The 26,148-nt window shown below is 39.8% G+C and overlaps 1 protein-coding gene across 5 annotated transcripts; it reads left to right on the top strand.

The window, feature by feature from the left end:
• CHODL (chondrolectin) lies at positions 1-26,148 on the top strand. 5 transcript variants are annotated; one of them, XM_069032044.1, is made up of 8 exons: positions 1-179; positions 14,670-14,982; positions 15,668-15,825; positions 19,657-19,704; positions 20,074-20,157; positions 21,481-21,583; positions 24,015-24,093; positions 25,630-25,716. In XM_069032044.1, the coding sequence occupies exons 1-8, from the start codon at positions 89-91 to the stop codon at positions 25,630-25,632; spliced, it is 879 nt and encodes a 292-aa protein (XP_068888145.1). In that variant the 5' UTR covers positions 1-88; the 3' UTR covers positions 25,633-25,716. The 5 variants fall into 5 exon arrangements, with proteins under 5 accessions (XP_068888145.1, XP_068888161.1, XP_068888137.1 ...); XM_069032060.1 differs by lacking the exon at positions 25,630-25,716 and adding an exon at positions 23,811-23,921 and having other exon boundaries at positions 24,015-24,088; XM_069032036.1 differs by lacking the exon at positions 24,015-24,093 and having other exon boundaries at positions 25,630-26,148.

Genomic DNA, 26,148 nt, shown 5'->3' with positions numbered 1-26,148 from the left:
GCGGAGCTGGGTGCGCGTCCCTTGCTCTCCGGCCGGCATCGTCCTGCCCTGAGCGCTTTTCGGAGCCAGCCGGCAGCGGGGCAGCGCCATGGGGGCCGGAGGCGGGCTGGGGCTGGCGGCTGTTCTGGCGGCCGCGGTGCTGTGCGGTCCTGGGGCGCTCGCCGGGCGCGTCCTCAGCGGTGAGTGCGCGGTGCGGGGCCGGTGCGGGAGCGCAGCGCTCCGGGAGCGGCGCGGGGCGGGCCCGGGACCGACGCCGCTCTCCGAACCAGCCGCGCTCTGGCGGCCGGCGCTGGGAGCGCCTCCCGGGCGCACCCGCCCCGCTGCGGGGCGAGCACCGGGATGCTGCGGGGCGAGCACCGGGCACCCCCCGGGCCGGCGGCAGCTCCAGCCGTGGGGCTGCGGGCTCCTGCGGCAGCCTGAACTCCTGTCCTGCCCCGTCTTGTCAGAGCTCCTTCATTGCCGGCGCGCTCCGGCTCCGTTCGAATTGTTTAAAAAGGTCGAGCGTCTTCCCGAGGAACGTCTGAGTGAACTGGGTTTTGTTGGCAGCTGTAAAGGGATATTTCTTCTTTGTCTGCGATATTGTTAGGAGGAGAGGGCAAACTTTTAAGAGCGTGTGGCATAAATAGTTTTGTTGTGTGTGGATGCATCCACAACTCTCTAAACCGAAAGGAAGGCAGTACTTCAGAAATCTGTATCTAACATTAGAGCTTAGGTTTAATTTAAGAGCTGTAGACTCGCACTGTGTGTTTGCAGTATACAGGTGTGTATGCTCAGAAGCTGCTAAATTTAATGAAAAGGTCCCTTTTAAGCTTACTTTGGTTCAGACCCTCCAAACTAAAGGTGACAGGCTCTCAGAGGTGTGTTGCATGTGCCTATACATCCATGCATTTTCCTGAAAACAAAGGTTTACGCACTCGACTCTGCTTGTTAACAAGTTATGTGTGTGTATGTGTGGGTAAGAACGTGTTTCTTTACAAACTGTTTCCAGAACAATGCACATTATTTGTATACTATTGTTTCAGAGGCTGTAACAGTAGCATGTCAACAAAACTTTTTTGTAGGTTTTGTTGTTGTTGTTGTTGTTGTTGCAACCATTTGATTGCTGAATTCAGATAACTTTCTTGGTTGCTGAGGGAGGGCAGTCACTGGGACCATTTTGATCATGCTTAACTTGAAGCATGTTCTAATGCTACAGTTAAGATGGGCTGTTGGGCTTTTGGTGAAACAGTATCTTCAGGAAACAATAGCTAAGTAGCAGTACTTCCAGCACTTTGAAAAAGCTTGCTTGCCTCAACCGTAACCTAAGATATTTCATCTACCTCTGTCATACTGTGAATTATGCTAGCTATATGATGCATCAAAGCTCTAAGTATTACAATTTATATGACTGCTGTGTAACACTGTTATTTTTAAGGAGTAGCGAAGATTAATCATCTTCGAGATGGGTTTGGCATTAGCAGTCTCAGTGCAGGAGTCCATGTGTGGCTGAGGAAACCCAGTCCCTTAATCTTCCAGCTGCAGCTTCTGTGTTTGAGATGCAGCAAACTGAGGTCCAGCTTTTAAAGCCGTGTGTGATATGTGTATACTGCCTTGTCAAACTGTTCCTAGATGCACATAAGGCTTTGGGGGCTTTGAAAGGACACAGACTCCCCATATTTCCCTGAAGCATTTCAAGGCATATAATGAGCCTCATGTCATTGTATTATGCTGTTAATACTTGGCTGGCAGAATACAGGAGAGGGTTTGAAGCCACTTACAGAAAGAACCATTTATGTACCATTAGTTAATTTGTTGAAGTTGTATTCATTAGATAAAGATTTCCTAGACAATAACAAGGGAAGATATTAATTGTTTATTTATGCTTATTCCCAGTATTTGTATGTACTGGAAGAACACTTTTTCCCCCTTTCTTGCTCTCGAGGACCACACCGCTGTTCTGGCACATGCACGTGGTAGGTGTAGTACTAATAGTAATTGACATTATTTCAGGCAAGAAATAGTACCACTGAATAATTGGGCAGTGTGTGCTGTCACCTGACTCTCATCTAGCTTACCTCTCTCTTATATAAGAACCAGCAGTTTGGACTTAAGCAACCTTATGTTTGAAATCATAAAGCTATACCTTAAACAGACCTATTCCTGAAAAAAACAAATAGGTTTTTTTTTCTTCAGTCATGTTTAATAATCTGGCATAGTAGGAAATTTCACTGCTCTCATTCCAAATAAATATATAGTTCTTATCACTCACATAAGCTGTTTATGAAACTGCTTGAGTGCTGGCTGGACCTTGTGGAAAGACTTCCATTGACTGCAGTAAGTTTGCAGTAGACCTAGCAATAATTGGAAATTTGCTACCATTTTGACCACAAAAGTGTCAAGAGGACAGAGAAGGAAGGGCCTGCCTTTTTGAAATGCCATTTTCTTAATTAAAGGGTTTCTGTTACTTTTTCCAAGTATGTTAATTTTCCTAAGATATAATTAAAACTATTGTTGGCATCAATTTTCATTTAAGTGTTATTTCTTTGTCATCTTTAATTTGGGAAGTTTTGCACAGTGATGTAAAATGCTTTGTCATTTTTAGTATAGCTAAACAGATGTTTTGTGAGCAGCGCTCACAGCCTCCATATCAGACTATCTAGTGTTGCCAGAGAATTGATTCTTATAGGAAAAAACCAAAGCAGGCTCAGGAGAAAGTGCTGAGTCTGCCTTGCTGTCCCATGACATCATAAAGAACATGAAGTGATGATAATGCAGTTTGCAAAGATGCAATTACTTTAAGTATCTATTGGGCAGGAGACATGCAAGCTAATCTTATTGCTAATCATTTAACAGCCTATGTATTAATCATAGATGTTATAGCTTAATGACTTCTGTTTGTCTAGTTGTATTTCTATGGCTTTTTAAGTTTTGCTCTTTGCTACTGCTGTGCATCAATAGCAGATTAAATAGTGATGTAGTATTTTGAAGCAGTATGTATCTATTTTGGTGCAGAAGTACTTGGATATATAAAACACTAAATGAGGAAAAACACTTGGTGGGTCAGGAAACTACCAGAGTTTCCCCTGAGGTATAGACTTCATTGCTTCAGTTGCCTTTAAGGAAGTGGATATGTTCATTCACATGGCTTATGATCAGATTTGAGTTCTACAGGAAGTACTGCAAAGTAAGAGAATTAAAGCAGTGTCTTCATGGCCACCGGATTGACTAGAGATAACAAACCCTATCTCAAAAGGTGCATAATTTAATTTAATTGGCTTGGCCTGCTTATTACACCTGAATTTTGTCTGTCAAAATGTGTTTTCTCTAATTGAAGCCTTCTACTGTAAAGTTGTGGGTTGTTTGTTTTGCTTTTTTTTTTTTTTCCACCTGAGCTGTAAATTTCAAGATACGTTTGTAGTTCAGAATTTGAAAAGGCATAACCTGAAAAAAGCACTGCCCATCTCACCTACAGGATACGTGTGCAACAGGTGTGTGTTGAACACATTTTGTTGGAAATATCCAGCATTTAGTTCCATACTAGACCAGCTTTTCTTGGATAGGCATGCCCAGATAGTACAGGATCCTTTTGCTCAGTTGTAGGTTTCAGTAATCACTAAAGCCGAGACTTGGAGAACTGCAGGAGAAGCTGGGCATTTAATTCCCATGGACTCCTTTATTTGTTCCTCTCCTTATCCAGCTGTACTGAGCACTGTCTTCTTGGGGGCAAATCAATGATCTAGGCTCCTAAAGTGAAATGAGGTGATGACTTTTGGATATAATGCATGTTTCTACTAAACACACCTTGCCCCTTACCAAAAAATTCCACAATACCCTGTGGAATGAGAACCCAGTTTTGATGAGACCTGTGGTGGTGAAGGAGTCCTTCTGTAGCAGGGTAGAAATACCCAAATACTTAAATCAGTTTCAGGAGTCAGATTTCTGTATTAGAGGAGATCCCCCTTTGTCAACCCTGTAAAGCTTACCTTTCCTGTGGGGGAGAGCTGTACAGGTTGGCCAGGCTGCAGCTCTGTTCAGGGATAAGGAGACAGACATGGAAAATCCTAGGGCTGTGTCTCAGGCCAGCATGCTGCTTTCCCAGGAATACAACTTTTTGCTCACAGCATTTTGTTCAAAAATGGAGAAGGGCATTGCAAATCTCAAACTCATGATTGTTAAGTCCCAGTATTCCACTTGGCTAAAGAGCCCAAGAGGAAACACCTACCATGGATGGAGCTATGGTAAAAACCATGTGGAATGGTATGGACAGTCTGCTTGCTTTCACATGGCTTTTCTTGTTCCCAGAGAGAGAAAGCTCATCTCTTCCCTGCTTGAACTCATGTTCTGTACCTTGATTTTAATTCTGTGTAGTTCAGGTCTGATCCTGTGTACATCAAACTTCTCAGTTATAAGATGTTTGCAGGGGGACATGCTTTGGTTCATAAAGGGTTCTATACAGCATTATTTTTCTGAAACTAATTCCCATAATGGCTTTCTCTTTGCAAATCTCTGGTGGATCAGAAAAGACTGTAGATGCTAATGTAAAATAGGTAAAATGAAACAATCCTTTGACAGTAATTGCTACACTCTAATCCCATACTCTTACCTGTCACTCACTATTTGGAAGTTGAGTCTCTTGCTGAGGCAGTCCCTACTCCCACCACTGACAAACAGTGGGACCTTCAGTTCCAAGCAGTCTTAAGAAATAATGAGTCTTAACAAAACAGTTGGCACAGCTCTAACTAAATCTGAATGTAGCTGTGTTATCCAGCTAATGACTCTAGGCTCACTTTGTAAGAAGTGAAGGAAAAAGTTGGTATTTATAGAGTGGGATTAATTGCATTTAAATTTTGATTTTGAAAACGCTTCAGATCTGCACTAACAATGCTTGTTTCATTCAGTTGTCTACACAGAGAAGTCAGTGAGCCAGTTTAGATATGGACAGGTTTATTGGGAAGAACTGAAGTTTGGTGAGATGAATCCCACACTGTATCTCAAGCACTGCATACATGTACTGTGAATTAACCAATGATGCTCTACCTCTACATTTTTGTAGTGTAAATTATCCTTCATAATATTCCAACATATTTATCCTCCCCTCAAGCTTCCCCTCTATTTTTGCCTTAAGAGAAATGTTGACAATTTTAATATTCCTTGTGGATTGGCTTTTCCCACTTTCTTAGGAAAAGTTGAATGAGAAAGGATTTGCCTGTTGGTTTCTCTTTTAATTGTGGAACTGCTGCAAAAAGAAGGCAGTCCTGTACTGAAATGCATAAAGGGTGTTACGCCCTAGGGAGCTCTTAAAGTCCTTAAACCAAGGAAATTAATATCATTTGTGTCCATAAATATTACCTAAATCTATTGCAAATACCGATACGTTGGTAACAAATCCATGGAAATACACCTACTTGGAAAAAAGAAATTCAAATTTCACTGAAAAATACTGAGAATGGATGATGATTGCTATGAAAAATAATTGATAAAGAGTATGTTTTCTCCCTTCTCCTTTTTTCCTTCATTTAATTGACATAATGTGGATCTGTTGATTTGGGAGATTCAGATTGAATATCAGGAAAAGGTTCCTCACCCAGAGGATAGTTGGGCACTGGAGCAGGCTCCCCAGGGAGGTGGTCAGAGCACCAAGACTGTCAGAGCTAAAGAAGAGTTTGGCCAACAGTCTCAGGCACATGGTAGTGTTCTTGGGGATGGTCCTGTTCAGGGCCAGGAGTTGGACTTGATGACCCTTGGGGGTCTCTTCCAACTGAGTGATATTCTGTGATTCTGTGGCTGGGGATTTATGAACTATTTCCTTCTAGAGGCAAAAAATAAAGAAAGAAACCATCAGCAGAAGCTGTCAGAAGTGCTTAAATTTATGCCTAGGAGAAAACCTGTTGAGGGAACCTACTGATGGGTATAAAACTGGGTATTTGTGAAAATGTCTGCTGGTTTGGGGTAGGAGAATAAAAGTATTCCCCACTCCCCTAGGCTGGCACACATACTTAAGGCATTCAGACTACAATTTTTGTCCGTTATATCTATTCCACAGCAAGTAAACGACAACTTCTTAGTGCCATAGTATGTCTGTCTTTAAAGCCACTGTGAATTCTGTTCTGGGCTTCATGGCTACACAAAACTATTCATGAATGGACTTAATTTGAACCATAGAATTGTTTGGGGTTTTTTGTTTGTTTGTTTGTTTTGGGGTTTAAAAGTTCTGGGTAAAATAATCCACATCCTAGAGCAGACTTGTAGATGTGTAGGTCTGTCCAGTGCATTGTATTTCCCCTTAACTTGAGTATGTTCAAGCAGATGCCATTGATGCTTGGATGTTATCATTTGCCTGTTTGTGTCCAAGTTTTTCCTTAAAAAAGGGAAGGCAACTGGAACTTTAGGATGTTGTTACAGCAGCTATGTTGGCACTTTTTTTGTGAATCCCCAGGACAGTGCAGCTGTGAGCTGGCCCCTTAGAGAAGTAAGTGGCTGACTGCCATGGCCAGCCCTGTGATATAGACCTGTAAAGTTCACATGATCAGAAGAAAGGAAAATAGTTATTACAGGAAAAGCTAAATGGATCTCATGCTTTAAATTTATGAGTGTTAGATAGCTGAAACCAGAGCTAATGCCAAAATGAAGGTATGTTTTGCTTAGAAGAAAGAAAACTGTCAGGGCTTTAATGATTTGACCTAGGGGGAAAAAAAGTAGTACTTTTTGGGAAATACTTTATAGATTTTTTTTTTTGTCACTGAATTATGACCTGAATCAGTGACTAAAACTTTTTCATAAATAATATTAGTTCTATATTTTCCAGTTGGACACTTAGCCTGTATTGATTTACGTAACTGTAATTGTGTGTTTGCCTGAAATGGTAATTATGGAGGGTGAAGTGTTGAATCGCTTCTAATGAGATTTAGATATCAAGCTGCTTCTTTACAGCTCTGTCATCAGTGGCCTGAGCTCCCTCCTTTGTGTGCCAGGGTTGAGAAGCTAACCATAAGAAATACATGTGTGTGTTGTTTTCTTCGGGAAATGAGTGAATAAGCCTATCACTGCCATGTGAAGATGGCATCTTCCATGCAGGCTGGTATTCCAGTTCCCCGGACATCAAGAACAAGCCTGAAACACCACATCAGGGATTTTGAAAATCCAGACAAACTTAATCTGCTCTGGAAAAGACAAATTCTCCCAGGGATTTATTCAACACAATGGAGAACATTTTGCAGGACAAGGAATCCTCTTGCATCTTCCCAAGACCTAGAACAGTGCAGGTTCTGAGCACACAGAGGCTTTGACAACCCTTCCCAAAAAAGACCTGCTTAGATCAATACTTGTCATAAGTGGCCATTATGTGTGTTCTCAACTACCCATTTTGGTGACCAGCCATCTTGCTGCATTGTGCAGGGGAGCTCTCAGATCCAATTTTAACTGCATTTGTATTCACCTGGATGGCAAAATCCAGGTGTTAGGGATAAGTAATATTTAATATGTAAATCAGCACTGCCAGGTGTTCCTTTGCACTGTCTGCTTTTTGACTGCTTGATTTTTAAAAATGTAGCTTTTTCTGGGTCTATTGAGGACAGTTGTCATTCCAAAATAAATCCACTCCCTGTCCCCAAAAGGGCTTAGAAACACAGTAGCTGAACTAGTAAAGTCTAACATAGAGGTGAAAACCCCTTTTCAGCAATAAATTAACTGAAAATCACTTTCCATGGCAAAAGAGAAGATAAAGAAGACAGGGACTGGACAGGAACAAAGAATCTTGTGTAGCTTCATATTCTGCATAGCTGTACTAAATCTCTCTATGAATGGTGTAATACAGTAACTTTATTTCACTTAAACTTCATCATCCCTGTTTTTTTTCTCTTTGCAAAAATTGCATTAATCCTAGAGACAGCTGTTTGCCTGGTGTCTGAGGACCCCTTGCATCATCTTTGCTAATTCACAAGGTATGGGATGGTTAATAGCTAAAGTTACATTATCTGGCCTGTGCTTGAGAGAGAATAGAAAAAAATTCCTATTTATCATTTTAGAGTTGCTATTTATGTGTGCATCTATAACTTTTACTTGCCCAAGAATTTAGCAAGAAAGATACTCCATTACAAGAAGTATTTTGAGAATGGCTGATAGATGAGTTTTGCACAAGAGGTTGGGGGCAGCCTCCATGAAGCCACCTTAGACACTGTCTGCACGCTCGTGACTCTTATACGACGCACACAAACTGCCTGCTGTGAACACCTACCTAAAGCACAGCTACTGGATAGGCAAATGTGGCCCTCAGGCTTTTTTATATAAACCATTAAAAGTGACTTGGAACCTTTGAAAGCTTTTCACCTGGGGAAATCACTTATGAAAAATGGTATGATGACAATTTAGGCATAATCCCTAATCCAGAACAAATCAGTAAGAAATCTCTTCTCTTGGAAGGCTTGGTTATTAGGAGGATTGGAAGAAAAAGTACCTGCTAAGAGAGAGCTAGGAAGATATCAGTACAGATACAGGTTGGTATATGACCTGTACAGCAGTTTTTATATGAATGTCAAATTTGTAAACACATGGAATTCCTTAAGATGCTCAGGACTGTGAGCGGAGAAACATCAGTGGTTTGAACACTGACTCAGCTAGAGAATGATGTGTCTTCAGTGTTACAAACTTTGGGAGAGAAGATGGCAACTTGCTTTTATCATAATTGAAGACAGAATGTAATTATGAAATGTTATCACAGGTTTTTTTTTTAAAGTAATGTGAATCATTAAAAAATTATATTTGATGGATGGACGCAAATATGATGCAGTAGAACATCAACAGCAGTAATGTAATACAGCAAAACATGACCAGCAGCTGAACCCAGTCAAAATCTGACTGGATGGTACAAAGATCATCTGACAAGATGCATCAGCTTTGAACTAAAATGTGATTAGGAAAATTTAATACCACTTAGTCTTACTGGCACATTCTGAAGTGCATCACTGGGACTTGGTGTGAAGTGTCCTGTGACGTGGGGACAGGTGAAAACAAACTGTGCCCAGTGTCCTGCATGCTGGTTAGCCATCCCTGAGGTCACTGCTCATGCAAGTTCAAGACCAAGACCAGTCTTCATAATACAGGCAGAGAATATTTTGGTTAATTACTGTAGCTTTCTGTTTTGCTGTTTCATTATCACTTTTACTTATGTCCTTGTGTTTTATTTGTCACTTTCTTTTCAGAGGTCTCCATCAGGCTCACATGGCTCTCGTTAATGTTAAATATTTCACATTGCTTTTTACCAAGTGTTCTTCTGTGTTTTCTGCTGAATCCATTATCTTGGGAAGAAAAAAAAGTCAAAATGCAAAAACATAATGGACTTTAGTACATCACACTTTGTGCATTCATTTTTGTCTCTCTTCACTTACACTGTGCACATGCAGTGTCTGACCTAATCTAGGTGGATGCTAATGGTGTCAAACCCTGGATTGCAGGTTAGTTTGTAAGGTTCAAGAGGAAGCGGAATGGGATTTATCAGCAGGAAGCTTATCTTCTACCTGACATCTTCAAAGACTCCAGCTAAGAGGGGTGTGTCACTCAAAATGACCTTTGTGCCCCTCATGGCCCTGTGAGGGTTTAGTTTAGTGCTAAGCCTGATGCTCTTACGGAGAGAGGAGTCTTTGACCTCGGTATTTTATCAGCAATTTTGCTTCTAAATGACACTTTGTTGTAACTTCTGTCATGACAGAAATCAAGGAACCTATTATTTGTTTAATGAAGTGTGATTATTAAAACTGATTGAAATAACAGCTGGAAATTTGCTTGTTTCTTTTTTTTCTTGAATGAGATTATTTCCCCCCTGTTCGATTATCTGCAGAAATATTTTAATGAGTAGTTTAGTTTAAAAAAATCTTTGTTCTGAGGCCCATACCTAAACATTCTACTATGGAGCTGCTGTGCGACACCCAAAGATGGAAACAGTAGCTAGCACTTTCTAGAGCAAGTACTGTTCACTTGCTTTTGTCAGCTAATGGGATGATGAGACAAAAAGATTATGCACGTTGCAGAGTATCTTAGCATGATTCATTCCAATAGGCTTGCTTACAAATCTAGTTTCTATTCAATTGTGACAGAAAAATTGGAACCCAATTTATACACTGAAATAGCAAAATGTTGCTTTAGAACTAACTGTGGAGTCTACTGAAAGATGTTAGAATAAGGTAAAGTAGTATATAGTTAATATTTCCATACTTATCTTGTCTCCTGTACAATGTGGTCCATTCTGTCATTTTTCAGTGGTAAATTATTTCTGCTTTGTAGTTCAGAAATTAGTAGTGAGAGAAAAAATGAAGCTTTAAAACCTGACGTCTCAGCGTGTTCCGAGAAGAGCACTAAAATGTCAACTGATTTGCCAGCTATTAAGGCACAACTGCAGATTTCCATTAACACATTTATCTGCTGTAGTGGAGCTGGTTCAAAGTCCGCTTCAAAAGAAGAAAGAAAAGTTTCAGAGTAGGTCACAGCCGAAACACAGGGATTAAATTAACTAGAACAAGAGAAATTCACAGCTTCTTCCAGACAGCCTACTGCTCTGCCTCACATACTTCATTCACACTGTTTGGGTCTATGGGTCTTAAAGCCAATTATTTCTTGGTTTCTTGTGGTTTTCTCTGTTGGTTTCTGGAGGTATATTCTTGCAGAAATGATCAGCCTCTAAGGAGAAAATTATTTCTTTTGCCACAGGTGGAGAGAGCAACAAATGTGAGAGCAGTAATTTAGGAGTTGGATTTCATGCAAATTTTCATTTGTTCAATTCTTTCACTTTATAAAACTTGCTTTTAGAGTTACTTAACCCTGCCCAAACATCGGCAGTAACAGTGGTATCATTAAAAATTATTCAGGTCAGTTTAAGGGAAGAAAGAAAATGTCTTCCACAAAGCTTCAAGATTTTAGCTTGCAAACCCTTTCAGATAAAGCCTTGGGTACAGACTGTGCCTTCACATCTGTATTCTGGTTGCTCCAAGAGGGCTCTCTGATTTGAGTGCACAACGGTGGCAAGCTGGGCACATCTTAGGGGCTGCAGTAGCTCTTTCCCATTGTGCATTACAAATGCTTGTCATCCTCCTTGCTGCTCTATACAGTCCCACCTGGTTTCCTTGGTGTGGGTGATGGAGCTGAGCATTGATACAGCCTCTGTACTGGTCCAGAATACAGCACAGCTTATGGATACAAGCCTTGGAGCAGGTCAGAAACAGCACTTGCCATGACTCGATGGGCTTCAAGGTCTAAAGCCTAGAAGATTCTATGATCCTCCTTGAGTCTCCATGCAGCAGCTGACTGGCAGATGAGCATTCTGAGCAGGCTCAGTCAGGTAGCTAGCAACGATCCATCTCTCCTGCTAGAAGGTTTGTTTCAGATTTTGGGAGAGTCACAGAAGAGCAGAGACTGTGCATGAGAACAGAGAGTGAGGGGAGTACTTCAGCCAGCTGAGAAGCATGCAGGGATGGGGAGTGGATTGTGTGTTATAAAGGCAAAGTCAGCTGTTTTCCCGTGAGAGGGAGGAACAGCATCGGAATTATGATCCATAGAGGTCAGCCTGCTCACCTTGGTTGAATATTCCCTCATGACTGAAGTTGGGACTAGGATACTTTGATACCTGAATTTGCTCATAACTTACTACTTGATGTCAAGGAAGAGTATGTGCACAGAATGAAAGAATCATGGAAGAGTTTATTTCAAAGATTGTCTGGAAAAATAAAAAGAACAAGACAAAGGACAAAGCACTCTTCCTAAATTTGCATAGGCATCTTGAATTAATGCTTTGAATCCAATCTTCAGCTACAGGGAAAGGTGTGGTCACTTTTCCTTGGAAATGATTAGAGTCCTGCATAATTCATAATTCAAAGCTGCTAGGCTTTGGACGTTTGTGCTGTTATATACACATGTGTACTCTGGCAATAAGCCATTGTCACTTACCCAGCAGTGAGGGTCAAAATGTTGATCAGTTCCTCCTTCCCTGTGCACTCTGTCTTGTCAGCAACACAGAGCTCCTGGGGAAAATCGATTATGTTAAAAAAATTAGAATTTCAGCACTGTAGATGAAGGGAACGTACTGGGATTTCATGTGCAGCTTTCATTCTTGCATTTCCACTTCACAGCGTTTAGACTTATCACTTTGTTACTTTGGTAAGAGTAGTTCTTTTGTTCAAGGAAGTCCTAGGAAGAAGCCCATTATTTCACATGCATCTCTGTCAAAGGGTTTGTCCCTTGGTTCTTCAGCACCATTGTCCAGCTAGGACTATGGCTCTTGCTACATGTATTGGGAGCAAAGCTCTTAACCTATATGAATAGAGGAAAATACCAGAAGAGAAATTGACATTGTGCTGTCAGGACAATATCAGAGAAAGTCCAAATTGGCACTCTCTGCCTGATCTTGGAGCCTGGCTTTTTCCTTGAATATCTGTGACACAAGCTTGTCCTTTTTTTTAGACTATTCTTGTTCCTCTGTTATTTTGGTAGATTAATTACTGATAAAAAACTGAATTTTCAGAAGTCTGTCTGCCAAGTAAGAATGAGATTACAAAGATGCTTCTCTTCCTGATAATCCTTCTCCAGATGAACTGCAATAGGGTATTATAAAGTGAAGGTTTCAGAGTTTTTGTTTGGGTTTTGTTTGGTTGGGTTTTTTTTAGAAAAATTACAAGAACTGTAGGAAACACTAGAAAGCTAAGCATAGTATATCCCTACTACCCCTATAATTTAGCTTTCTACAACAGAAATGATCCCAAAAAATAAGACTTACTTTCAGATTTAGCTAAAAGTCAAGAGCTGATCCTGTTTTTCCATTCCTATATTAATGCATTTTTGATAAAGTCTGTTTATTCTCTGCAAATACTTGAAACTATGCTCTGTGCAAATATAGAGATGTCTTCATCTCAGCCCTTGTGCTGCCTGCTATTGGAAGTATCCTACTTATTAAAGACAAAAATAAAGCAACACTAATGCAAATAGACTGCACTTTATTGTAGCTTTTTTTGTTCACTTCGATGTTTACTCTTTGTGTATAGAAAAACATTGGGAAAACTTAAATATAGCTGAAGTTATGGGAGGATGTTGCTGTTTCCCAGTGAAAAATTAATTTTTTTTTTTAAGGTGAAATAGGATAAATCTTGTTCAAAGTTTATTTATGTGAGTCATGTATCTGGGTTTGCTTAGAAGTGAGACTAAATACAAGATTTTCAAATACAAATCTGATATGGTACAATAAACTACTGTACTTTGTGTTGGTGTGGTTTTACCTCGGTTGCTGTGAGCAGTTTTGGGTGCCTCAATATAAGAAGGGTATAAAGCTCTTAAAGAGTGTCCAAAGGAGAGCTATGAAGATGGTGAAAGGCCTTGAGGGGAAGCTGTATGAGGAGAGACTGGGGGCACTTGGTCTCTTCAGCCTGGAGGAGACTGAGGGGAGACCTCACTGTGGTCTTCAGCATCCTCACAAGGGGAAGTGGAGAGGCAGGCACTGATCTCTTCTCTGTGGTGACCAGTGACAGGGCTCAAGGGCATGGCCTGAAGTTGTGTCAGGGGAGGATTAGGCTGGATATCAGGAAAAGCTTTTCATCCAGAGGGTGGTTGGGCACTGGAAGAGGCTCCCCAGGGAAGTGGTCACAGCACCAAGGCTGACAGAGCTCAAGAAGTGTTTGGACAAAGCTCTCATATACATGGTGTGACTCTTGGGTTGTTCTGCACAGGGCCAGGAGTTGGACTCCATGACCTTCAATGATCCCATCTGGCTCAGCATGTTGTGTGATTGTCAAATTTTCCAGTAAAATGATGACTTTTGTTGATTTCTAAACAATCTTGATAATGCCTGGTAGTTTTTGTTACTTTGGTATCCTTCAGTCATTCTTACTTAACAAAATAAATTTTCCTACTTTTCTTCTTCAGTGATAAATTTTGATACTGGAAAAACTTGATTTTGGTTTTTTTTAAAGAGACTATTAGATTTAGAAGCCTTCTACTGTCCCTAAATAAACATACTGGAGTTCAGTTGCAGCTGACAAGTGGGTGTGTTAATCCCTCATCTTGAATAAACTCTAGAGAGTCTTAGTAGTTGGAAACTATAATTATTTTTCCTTTTTAGGAAAAAGATGTATCTTTCTCAGACTGGAAGAAGCAAGCTCTCTTCTTCCATACACCCTTACAGGTTGTACTTAGGCACATTGCAGTGAAGAGTGGCTATGAGTTCCTCTCCTACACGCCCTCTCAAGATTAACTCAGAGGATCAAAAAAATTTCCAGCTGCTTCTTGCCACTAAAAATGGGAATTTGAATTTTTTTTTTTAAATTGAATAACTCTAGTTACAAAATAAAAAGGAAATTGTTCCATTAGTATGAAAGAGTTAAGAAAATACCCTCCAAACAGATTCTGGCTTTAACAGAGAGGCCTGATGGTACAGTCATTAAAGTAGAGAATATTTTTCTAGAACCTATTGGGAATATTCAGTGTTTTGGAGAGTTTCACAGGCCATGGGAAGATGGCACAGATTCCAATGAACTGTGTTCTATTTGCAAGTTAAATTAGGGCAAAGGATCTCAGTGGTGCCAGTGTTATCACCATGAATGCTCTCAGACAAAAATCTCCAGTCGTCCATCAGCATAAGCATGATGTTCTGTGTTCTTTTCTTGCAGCTTTGATATTAATTACTGTACTCTGAACAGTCCCATGATTTTATTTTCCAGGCCAGAAGGTGTGCTATGGTGCCTTCAAGCGTTCATGTTACAAATTAGCCTATTTCCAGGACTTGTCCAGACGTGTGGGCTTCCAGGAGGCCCGCCAGGCTTGTGAAATCGATGGTGGGGCTTTACTGAGCTTGGAAAGTGAAGCTGAGCAGCAGCTAATAGAAAACATGCTGCAAAACCTCACCAAATCAGGCTCTGGGATTTCTGATGGTGATTTCTGGATTGGGCTGTGGAGAAGTGGCGACGGACTGGCCACGTCGAGTGCTTGCCCCGACCTCTACCAGTGGGCTGATGGAAGTAGTTCACCATTCAGGTATGTGTGTGAAACTGCTTATTGAGAAGGTTTCATGGAAAGAAATGGAGCCTGAAATGCCAAGTCTTGCTTGAAGGCATGAAGTTTGTAGCATCTCCCCCTTGACTTCTCCTGATAAAGGATAGCAGGCAATCAGGGTTTTGAATTTGAAACTGTGACAGGATGGCATTTTGTGGCTTCAGCCTGCAAATTTCTTTGCTCCCACCCACAGTTTGCCTCTGCATGACATTTGGAGGTTGTTCTGCCACACACAGAGTCTTTAAGGTGTGGTCTGAAAGCAGGCAGGTAAATTCTGCAAGGCTCTGGCCAGCTCAAAACAGGGAGTCAGCCACCAAATAAATTATTGTAACATGCTTAGTGTAAATTCTGTTTCTACCCTTTTTGAAAAGCCTTTAGCTTCCTGATGAAGCCAAAGGCCAGAGTAGCAGCAACTCACAGAACTCAGGACAAGGGGACAGATAAGAGTCTTATAGGGAAGAAAGCAGAGCAGTAGGGTGTTATTTCTGCTGAGGTGCTTTGATCAGAATTCAGAGATGTGGCGCTTGGGCCTTTAACTCTTTTCACAGAAGGGTTGTGGGAAATTCAGGATGTGTTTGAAGAGGATGGGACTGTTGGAGTTGATATTTCTTCTTTGATGCAAACTCTTTTCTTTGGCATCCTGATGAACCTTATCCTCAAAAACTAGAAATTGGTACACAGATGAGCCTTCCTGTGGAAGTGAAGCCTGTGTGGTGATGTATCATCAGCCAACTGCAAACCCTGGTCTGGGAGGGCCATACCTTTATCAATGGAACGATGATAGGTGCAACATGAAACACAATTTTATCTGCAAATACGCCCCAGGTAGGTGAAACTGCAGTTATATTTCACAGGTGGGACATTGTCTTGGGAAAACAATTGCCTCTTGGTTTGTGAGGGAATCTTCAAGTGTCTTTTGGCCTGTGGTTCTGGTTCCTGTGGTGTGTGACATTAACAGGGGATGTAATATTTCAGTAATGACAATAACAAATAAATTTTAATACATTTAAATAAACCAGTTAATATCTAATAAGAATATTTTCAAAGTTAGCTTCACTATAATGCGTTCCCAAGTTTGTTTTGATTTAATTAATTCCCTAGCTATTTTTTTTTCATAAAATGTTTTTTAAGTGGACATATTCTACTTTCCAGGTAGGATGACCAAGACATCTCTTGGTCTTCCTGTAAAAAATTTTGCACTGTACTTGTAGTTGCAGCCCTGCCATTTTATACCAAATTATGTGTGGTGGTTATTTCAAAAAGTCATGGCTTGAAGAATGAAGTCCAGAAAAGCAGGAAAAAAATCTGTATTCATGCATGTAGACTTAGAGATATGAAAAGCAGATGCCTGCTAGTTGAGATGGTGACAGAAAAAACAGATCTTAGGCAATTTGGCTGTACTTCCAGACATGACATAAGTTCTGTATATGTCAATAGAGGAAAAGTGAACTATAAACTAGATCATGGTGCAAAACCAGAAAGGACGTGAAAAGTAAACGATCCAGTTTGAGCCTGCAGCATTTTCTATTCTTGATGGTACTTAGAGTAAATGAAAACGTGTTTTTCAGGAGGATCATGCACGTTTTCAAATAATTTTTGGTGTATCTTTTCAAAAACTAAGCTGAAAGTCAGAATGCATATGAAATTATGGATTAATTTAATTTATTAATTAATAAAAACTCAGGAAGTGGGCCCATGGGAATATTATATATTATTATATATTATACATAATATATATATATTATATAATATATATAATTATGATGTTTGATAAGACCAAATGCTGGTGCTGCACCTGGGTCAGGGCAGCTCCTGTTACCAGTCCAGGCTGGGGATGAACAGATCCAGAGCAGCCCTGGGAGAAGGACTTGGGGGTGCTGGTGGGTGGGAGGCTGGACATGCCCCGGCCGTGTGCTCTGGGAGCCCAGAAACCCCCGTGTGCTGGGCTGCATCCAAAGCCCCGTGGGCAGCAGGGCAGGGAGGGGATTCTGCCCCTCTGCCCCGCTCTGCTGAGACCCCACCTGCAGTGCTGCATCCAGCTCTGGGGTCCCAGCACAGGAAGCACAGGGACCTGCTGGAGCCAGCCCAGAGGAGGCACCAAGGTGATCAGAGGGATGGAGCAGATCTGCCATGAGGAAAGGCTGAGAGAACTGGGATTGTTCAGTCTGGAAAAGAGAAGGCTTTGGGGTGACCTAATTGTGGCCTTCCAGTACCTGAAGGGAGCCCACAGGAAAGATGGAGGGAGACTATTTACAAGGGCCTGGAGTGACAGGACAAGGGGGAGTGGCTTCAAATGGACAGAGAGTAGGCTTAGGTTAGATATTAGGAAAAAATTCTTTCCTGTGAGGGTGGTGAGGCTCTGGAACAGGTTTCCCAGAGAAGCTGTGGCTGCCCCATCCCTGGAAGTGTTCAAGGCCAGGTTGGATGGGACTCTGAGCAACCTGGTCCAGTGGAAGGTGTCCCTGCCCATGGCAGTGGGGTTGGAAAGAAGATACTATTTAAGGTCCCTTCCAACCTAAACCATTCTACGATTCTATGAAGTCCTACTCTTATAATTCTGCAGTTTCCTCTCTGCTTTCTCTATGCTGACGATCAAACAATAATCACTCTCTTTGCAGAGATCTGGCTATCTGTAGAGATACAGGATATTTCATTTCCCTGGTTTTGGTGGATACATAACTTTTTGACTTTCTGGTCTCTTAATGAGGATATTGATGACAATTAATATTACAAGCAAGTATTAAATATTTGGAACATATTTTACTGCCACCCTCTAAATCTGTTCCTGCTTTTAAAATTGTTAGTGGATATCACTACTTTATGATGATCAATCATCATCATAGGCCCTTGAAGGAAATGCAGCATATGCAATTTTATCACTTTTAGAACTCTCTGAATTATTTTGAAATAATGCAACAAAATAAAAATATTTTATGTTATTAAAAACCCAACATTTTGATGTCAGAAATTGTATGCTTTATTAAAAAAGTTTGGTTTCAGGTATGTTTCATAGCTTTAAAAGCAAACAAATTTAAATTAGATAATTTTTCTGTAATAGTGAACTACTTACCATTCTTGTTGAGATGTGATAAAGAATTGTTTTTTCTATTGCTTTTACCAAAAGCAATAATGAAAACGAAATTAAATGAAAAAATGCTGGGTAGTTTAGATTGGCAGAAAACGAAGTGAAAAGAGTAACAATGAAAATATATTTATATTTCTTTCTGTAGGTAGAAATGGGTTATTAGTTTATAATGAGGCATATAAGGCAAACAATGTATAGGTAGATCATTGTTAGTATTGACATTGTTATGCAGTATATGTGAATACAGTACTACTGAATTGTAGTTATTTACTCTAAAACTGTTGGAATTGTGCTCTTTAGCAAAACAGGCTCTTCTCCAGAAATGTATTTTTCTGTCACATGGAGGAAAGGAGTAGATGCATAAATGTATATAAATAGATATATGACATTTCTTTCACTGCCTGAAGAAAGTACCACAATGTAAGAAAATTACGTTTGTTATCTCAAACCAAGGGAGACCTAAAAATGACCTTTTCCCCCCCCTGAAATCACTGTACTGGCTTCAATGTCAGCTCTTAGCAATACAAAATACATCCATTTCACCAGGAGTATTAAAGTGCCACATGCATATTGAATTTCAGTTTGTTATCTGAATATGTTGTTTTCACAACTTTCCTGTCTGTATTCAATATATGGAGTGTGATACCAGCCACAGGCCAAAACAGGTTGTAGGTGACTGTGATGAAGTTGCATCTAATTGTATCAGCAGCAACTCCAGGGCAGTGCTCATTAGGCAGCCTTGCTCAAGCAGCAGCTACATTTCTGGTAGACACTTTTATTTTTCCAAGCCCCCCTTATAGTGCCTCCCTTGACAGAATTTGCTGTTGCAATGTTCAGTCTGGCTTTGGATCATATTGATCATTCAGCAATCTTAAATTTAATTATAGGTTGGTAATTGCAACCACATTTAGTTCCTGTCCAGCTCGTGTAGGTTTGATTATGCCATCAAATTAAAAACTCATCTCCTCTTCTGCTGTCAAGAGACAGCAACTCAGTTCTTTGGGGTGTCTTGGCATCTTTCTTTATATATGGCCAAATGTAGCTATTTTTTACCAGAGTAGGTGAAATAATTGCCTTTTTCTACTAGACTTTATCACTGTTTTGATTTCTCCCAGCAGTTTGGGTTTATCAAGACACTAAGAACTGTAGTCTCATAGCACTATTAAGTTAGTCTAACCTTAAGATAGAGAGAAATTCTTACATTGTTTTAGAATTGTCTGCACAAATGAAGCTCTGAATATGTTAGGAGCTTTATTCAGCACAAGATATTAGGGTGTTCAGTGGTTAAGCCATTAACCATTAGCCATTAAATCAGAGGCCACCAAGAATTGGAGCTAGAGTAAGCTATTGCCCTCTTCTAAGGAGCAAAAAGTATGAACTAGAGGTGATTTGACACTAGTGTTTGCAAATAGTCTTTGGAAAGAAGATGAAATGATGAAGAATTAAGCACTTATTGTTTGGGGGAATGTATCTGTGTCTGCGATACTGCATGAAAAATAATGGAAACATCTGGGTTTTTTTGCACACATTTTTCATTCTTCAACAATCAATTTCAAATATTGATTTAACAGATAATGTCTTAGAAAAAGAATTGGGAGACAGAGCGGAGCCAGAGTACGGTAAGAAATTTTGACACGTTAAATTCAGTTGCATTGGTGAAGACATAATTATAAGGATAGCTTACAAGAACCTCCAAAATTACTCAAGTTTAACAGGCACAATTAAGTACTGGAACACAGGAAAAATGAATCCTTCAGACAGCAAAAGCTGCAAGTATATGGCTGCTGTTCAGAATGGCAGTGCTTGTAATTCCTGTTCTGGATATAATTCCAATTTTGAAATAAAATCCCGTTTACATGTATATTTAATAAATCATTAAAATGTTCATTTTTGCAATATAAGTTAAAATGTAATTAATATTAATTTATTTAACAACATAATGGACATTTTTTTTACTATTTTCCTAAATTGTCTGATCTCCTTTTCAGATATTTTTCCAACAGTGCCAGCAGGAAATCCTTATGACACAAGCAAACCAGAAGATCAGTATCATATTATTGCTACTGAAACAGGTAATGTGTTCATATGAACTTAGTGTTCTGCTAAAAATATTAACAGTGGAATTAAATTAATATTTCAGTTTCCATTTTTGTCAATAGGAAGAAACAGTCTGTTTCCCTGGGAAGTGCCCTGAAAATACATATATTTGAATAACATTTCAAGTTACATAACGTTCTTAGTTACTGTGGAAACAAATTACATCATTGTCTCACCAAACTGTGTCCATAGCTCCCCCAAGTATCCTGTGTTTTAAGGAAAACCACATGCTAAGAGGAGTTCAGTGCCTTGCTGAGATTCCCTGCAGAGATGACACTTGATATTTGGGAAGTGGGTACCTACTGCCCAGGTTCTGCAGCCTGGCTGCTTCATTCATCAATTTATCTTGTGAATGGAGTCCCGAGGCTCATGAAGAGTTGTAGCATGGCTTTAGTTCAAGGAACTGAACATGTCTAAGGAGCAACTCTGGATTTTACAGGATTGCACCATGGGATTAGGGAAAGTGAGTGCTCTGTTCCCCTACTGGTTGTCTGGATTTGAGCCAGCTTCCTAACTGGTGTTTCCATTATTTGTAACCCCAGAGAAATTGATATATTGATGAACTGTGGTTTGAAATCAATAAGGCCATTTAATACAAACTATGCAAAGACTCTCTCTCTAAAACTCGGACACAACCTGAATATTCACATTTATTCTTACTAGTGAAAAATATTTTCAAAATAGGGCAGTGGGTAAGAAATTCTCCACCATTTGTACATTAAATGTGTGCTAGTATAAAACACAGGCATACGGTTCCTGAAAACAGTACCCTTCTGGAAGCTGCAGGCCCCATCCTCTATTTTAGACAGATAATAGAGTCTCAGCATATACCATTTCCCACTCCTTTTGTCCAGGGACCTGCAGAGGAGCACCTTTAGCTCTCCTCATTAATCAAGGAGAGGTTAGATGTGTCTTTTAAGGGAAAAGGGAAGACAAGAGCCAGGCTCATTCCTCCTGTGGCCCTGCATGGGCAGGGAATCCAACATACAAAGATAACTGAGTTTACAGTTAAAATGGACTGTAAAAATAGGCTGTGAACTGAACTGTGTTAAAATACTTGAATTTTGAATTATGAAATTGTAAAATATCAGAAGACCTTAAGATATGTTTTGCACATAACTCAAGTGCTGTTTTATTCTTGATACTACTGAGTTCTCTTTGGAGCTCTTCCCATAGAAGGAATATATGTATTCTTTTGTGTAAGTTAATGTATTTCTATTATTTTACTCCAGATTTTTACTCGCATGGTTAAAAGCATTTCAACATGGGAGACATTAATGAAAACTTTTGTCTTGTAGGTATAATTCCGAATCTAATTTATGTTGTAATACCCACTATACCACTACTGCTGTTGATACTGGTGGCTTTTGGGACTTGCTGTTTCCAGATGCTTCATAAAAGGTAAAATATATTCATCCATAGTGGCTTTATAATGCAGAATTCATATTTCCATTGGCATGCTATTCCTACTGAAAGACTGCTTACATCTGTCCCCAAATATGCAAATAAGCATCTTTTCATCTATTAAAATCCAAGTAGTTTACAGCTGTTACAGCTGAGCATTCACCTTCAGGCTTTTCCACAATATGCTGAAATAATTCCAGGTCTCAAAGTATGTTGCTGTTGGGACTCCACCTGTTTCTAAAGAAAGTCTCTTTGCAGACCACTTGATAGGCAGGGCTGTTGTCAGCACTTTTACTTCACCTCTTTTGCTGTGATTGCCACCTATAAAGTATCTGGGCTGTGGCAAATAATAGCAGGGTCCCTCACAGATACAGGGTGAACTCAAGGACTCACTTTCTAACCTAAAGTACAGTTTGTTCCAAGGATAAATCTAAGGGCCAGCAGCTGCTTAATGCTGCTGCTTAATGCTGTTCCACTGCACATACCATACAAACAACAGATGGACCACCAGGCAGAGAAACAGAAAAGCAAAAACATTTCTTGAGCCACAAACCATTGACAGATCCTTTGTACATCGTGTAGGTGCTAAAGAGGATGCATAAAGTAAATAGGTATGTGTCCATAGCTGTGATATCAAGTAGATGTATTGTTATGCAAAGAGAAAACACTTCTTTGAAATACAATGTACTTTGCTTCATGCTTTAAAATTCTTTGGACTTTTCATTTTTCTCAAAATATGATATAGATATGTCAAGATATGACAGCATAAAAGTTTTTTTTTTCTGAACTAGTCTTTCTGAAACTTTCAAATATCATTTTCATCCTTTAATTCAGGAAGTGGTTTCAAGTTAATGTAATTCAGAAGAGTTTAAACTGGAATATGATTTATAGATAAATGCTATTTTTGTAAAATATCAAGAGTAATAAACAGATTCATAAGCTGTTATCCCTCCTGAAGAGCAGGAATACTTAAAAGGAATATGATATCTCTGTTTTAAGAAATTAGAAAAAAAATTCCTCCTTGGTTTAGCCTTTATTTTTTTCTTATGGTTTTTACTTACTATTTCCTGCCAATAGCTGCCGTACCTTATTTCAGGTGAGAAAACACTTCACATATGAAGACTGTTTCTGTCTGTATGAGTGAGTGTACAGTGATATTTGCAGTACTCCTTGGTACCATGTCTCATGGAAACAAGTAGCCATAAAAAAAAGATATGATGACATCTGCATAATAAGCTAGATTGTGTTTTTATTTTATGCATTTTCTATAAAGAAAAGGAAAATGTGCATTTTCCAACCTGTCTTATGGCAGGCAAATACAAGCCTGTGAAAGGTTATGTACAAAGCTCAGCAGTGGGGCTGCAGAAGGTTGGAAGCTCAAAGCAAAAAAAGAGTAATAAAAGAATAATATGTATAACAATAGCAATCATATAGTAATTGAATTCTGGAACCCTTATTACAATGGCCCTGGATTTCTTGGTAAGTATGGTACATGTTTGTACCTCTTCTGGCAGGTCTTTCTCATCTGAGAAAAGTTTCAGCCCTTCAATACCCCTGGGAAAACAATGAGAGATTCATGACCCACTGAAATAAATAGAAACAGTAGTGTTGACTTCAGTGGGCTTTGATCAGGCCTTTGATGCTATAGCAGTTCATCCAGAAGTAATTCATCTGAACTTCCTAGACTTCAAAATTGCATAACACAGATACTGGAAATTCACCTTGGAAGATTGCCCCTTTTTTCTGTTAGCTGATTAGTTTGATAGATGAAATGATACAAAAATTAAGGACAAAATGGTTTTGATGCGAAACAGGGTTCTCTTTTTTATTGTTTGGTTGGTTTAGTTTTTTTTTTTTGTTCCCAGAATGTCCATTTTGAGTTGCAGCAAAACTTTTAATTAAAGAACTTAAACCATTTCTAAAAATCATTTAGCTAAAAAAAACCTATCACCAAAAATGAAGTATTTTGTTTATCTGTTGAAAAAACTTTGTTTTTTAAAAAATATTTTCCTATCTATTTTCAATCTCCACTTATGACTGCCTTGCAAATCATTTTATTTCATCGCAAATATGCAGTTCTTGGACAAAAAGCAAGTCAAAAAAGAGACAATCACTTGAACTGATCATCTGGATGATGTAGAGCTTTAGGAAAGGGATTCTGTCCTGGTGGGGAAGGAGGGATCCCCAACTTTCCACATGACCCTGACTTCTCATTCTTTTTTAGGCTTCCACAGCATGGTGACCTTTCCTCTGAAAGCCACAACCCATGGCCAACCAGGACATGCCTAGCTTGAAAGGTCATGACTAATTTTGCCTGGCATTGGGCTCTTGAAGGGTAGTAATAAGGCAAAGCAACACCTCGTCCCTGTAGCTAGCCGAAATGATCAGCTCATTCATGCTTAGATGCTCTCCCTTTCATTTCTTCCAGGGAAGCAAGGAGAAACTGCTTCAAAGACCCATCTCCATTATCATCTGAATGCCTTGCAGAAAGTTTAAATTCCAACCTGGTATATTTCTCAGTTTCTATGATTGCATTTGATGGTCAAAACACCAATATGCTCAAGCTATTTATTGCATCTTACTTTGTCACTAAAATCTGTTTCCTGAACCAGCTGTGAAAATCAGCGTAGGTTTGCTGAAGATAAGCTCATTTGATACAGCTCAAGTTCTGATCCAAGGTATTTAGAAATTGTTCCTGCTGTGTGGCAAGGACTCTCCATTCAAAGCCTTTCATCATTAATTTATGAAATATGCCTGCTTTTTCTGGATTAATCCAGAAGGAAGTAGTGACTTCGTTTCTTTAAGAAGGAAGCGCTGGAACTACTTTATTCATTGCAATTGCTTTGTTTATAGCATTGTGGCCTGATCTAAAGTCCACTGAAGCCAAAGGGAGTCTTTTCAATTACTCCAATGGGCTCAGGTGCATAATGCATTACTTTGTAGGACTTCAGAGGTAAGTCTGGAGGGATTGAAAACTACTGTAGCATTCAGCACCCTCGAAGTACATTTTAAATCAACTCAGACTTGCTTGCATTTACACACCAGGAAAAGAATAAAACTGAATGTACAGGACTATTGGGAGTCTTAGGTTTCCACCTTACAGAGTTATGTAGGGCTACTTCTCCTCCTCTGGTTTTTACTTAATTGGGAAAAAAACATCAGTGTGAATTATTCTACCCAGAGACTGAAGCATTTTCATTGAAATGCAGCTGCAATGGCTCCTGAAGTGACTCCTGTTTCAGTAGACTGCAGTGCAGTCATCTGCCAGTCTAAGTGAGGGAAGATAGTGTGTTGTGGCAGTTGTAGCCATGTGGAAAGACTGCCATAAACTTTTAGGGTGCCTCAGGGCTCCCTGAAAAAATTAGAGTGAACACTTTGGCAGTATTGCAGAGCAAGTACTTTTGGAACCAGTTTTATCTTTTTTTTTAATTGAAAAAACACCAAACACAAACCCTACTATTGACAGTTTTGACTGAAAACTAGCCCTAAGGAAGCTTTCTACCAGTCATTCACTGCTAGGAGTCTGATTCATGTGCCATCTCTTCATTAGATGTCAGGACAAGCCCTGAAGGGAAGAGGCTCGCTGGCGCATGGGGGGGTGTGCAGTGACCTCGTTGGTGTGCACAGGGTGGGCAGGGCTGTGGTACCCCCTGGGGTGGGTGGGCTGCACCTTGGGCATGGATTTAGCGGGGTGTGTGTGCTCTGGTTCCCCCCAGACAAGGGAAGTACTCAGCTCCCACCAGCCCTGGTCAAACTGAGTCCACACCCTTCTCTGAAAAGACCACTCTGTACAAGAGGTGTGGTTGGATGGGAACTGGAAAACAATAAAATAAAATCCATACAGGCCAATTCCGTACAGTTCCTGGGAGTAGCACTGCTAAGCTGGGTGGTCTGCTATCTTTGGTAACAGTGGGGAACCCACACTGTGAAAGCACCAGTGGCCTTGAGATCCGGGGATGAAATGCTCAGGTCTAATCACAAAGCTGAATCAGGACTGGAAAGGCACACATGCACTGAAAATAGTTTATATTTTTATTTTTCAGTAAAGGAAGAACAAAAACCAGTCCAAACCAGTCCACACTATGGATTTCAAAGACGCCTAGAAAGGACAGTAGCATGGAGGTATAATGATTTACTGACTGAAAACAAAGCAAAAATAACATTTTGCAGTGAGGCTGTATTATAATGTCGTCAAAGAACATTAGCTTGGAATGGCTTGAAAAATGCAAAGGATCTACAAGAATGAACTGTAAGCTCCCCCTTGAGGCAAATGTTCAGATCATTTTTATATAATGTTTGTTTATTAATTCAGTAACAAAATATGCCTTGCTAAATAAAGGGTATGTGTTTATTTTGCTAAGAGATGTAAGTTAGCTAGTTGTGAGCAATGAAATGAACAGAGCATTTGAAGTTTTTATGGGGAAATATCCACAATGTATGTCAGTTTTAAGACTGTTTGTAGTTAAACAAACCTCCTCTGTTTCTTTCAGTCTCTCATGCATTGTATCTTAGTCAATGTACAGTAAATGGAACTGACAATTTTACAGTGTAACAATTATTTA

Source organism: Aphelocoma coerulescens, chromosome 1 (genome assembly GCF_041296385.1).
Source record: "Aphelocoma coerulescens isolate FSJ_1873_10779 chromosome 1, UR_Acoe_1.0, whole genome shotgun sequence".
NCBI classification, from domain to species: Eukaryota; Metazoa; Chordata; class Aves; order Passeriformes; family Corvidae; genus Aphelocoma; species Aphelocoma coerulescens.
The sequence above is the reverse complement of the archived record's forward strand: the minus strand, read 5'-3'. Positions and strand labels throughout refer to the sequence as shown.

Excerpts from the sequence above, each read along its gene's own strand:
- CHODL (XM_069032036.1), top strand. The coding sequence starts at position 89 with ATGGGGGCCGGAGGCGGGCTGGGGCTGGCGGCTGTTCTGGCGGCCGCG. Across the intron at positions 14,983-15,667 it reads GGAAGTAGTTCACCATTCAG|AAATTGGTACACAGATGAGC; the intron begins GTATGTGTGTGA and ends CTCAAAAACTAG. Across the intron at positions 20,158-21,480 it reads TATTATTGCTACTGAAACAG|GTATAATTCCGAATCTAATT; the intron begins GTAATGTGTTCA and ends TTTGTCTTGTAG.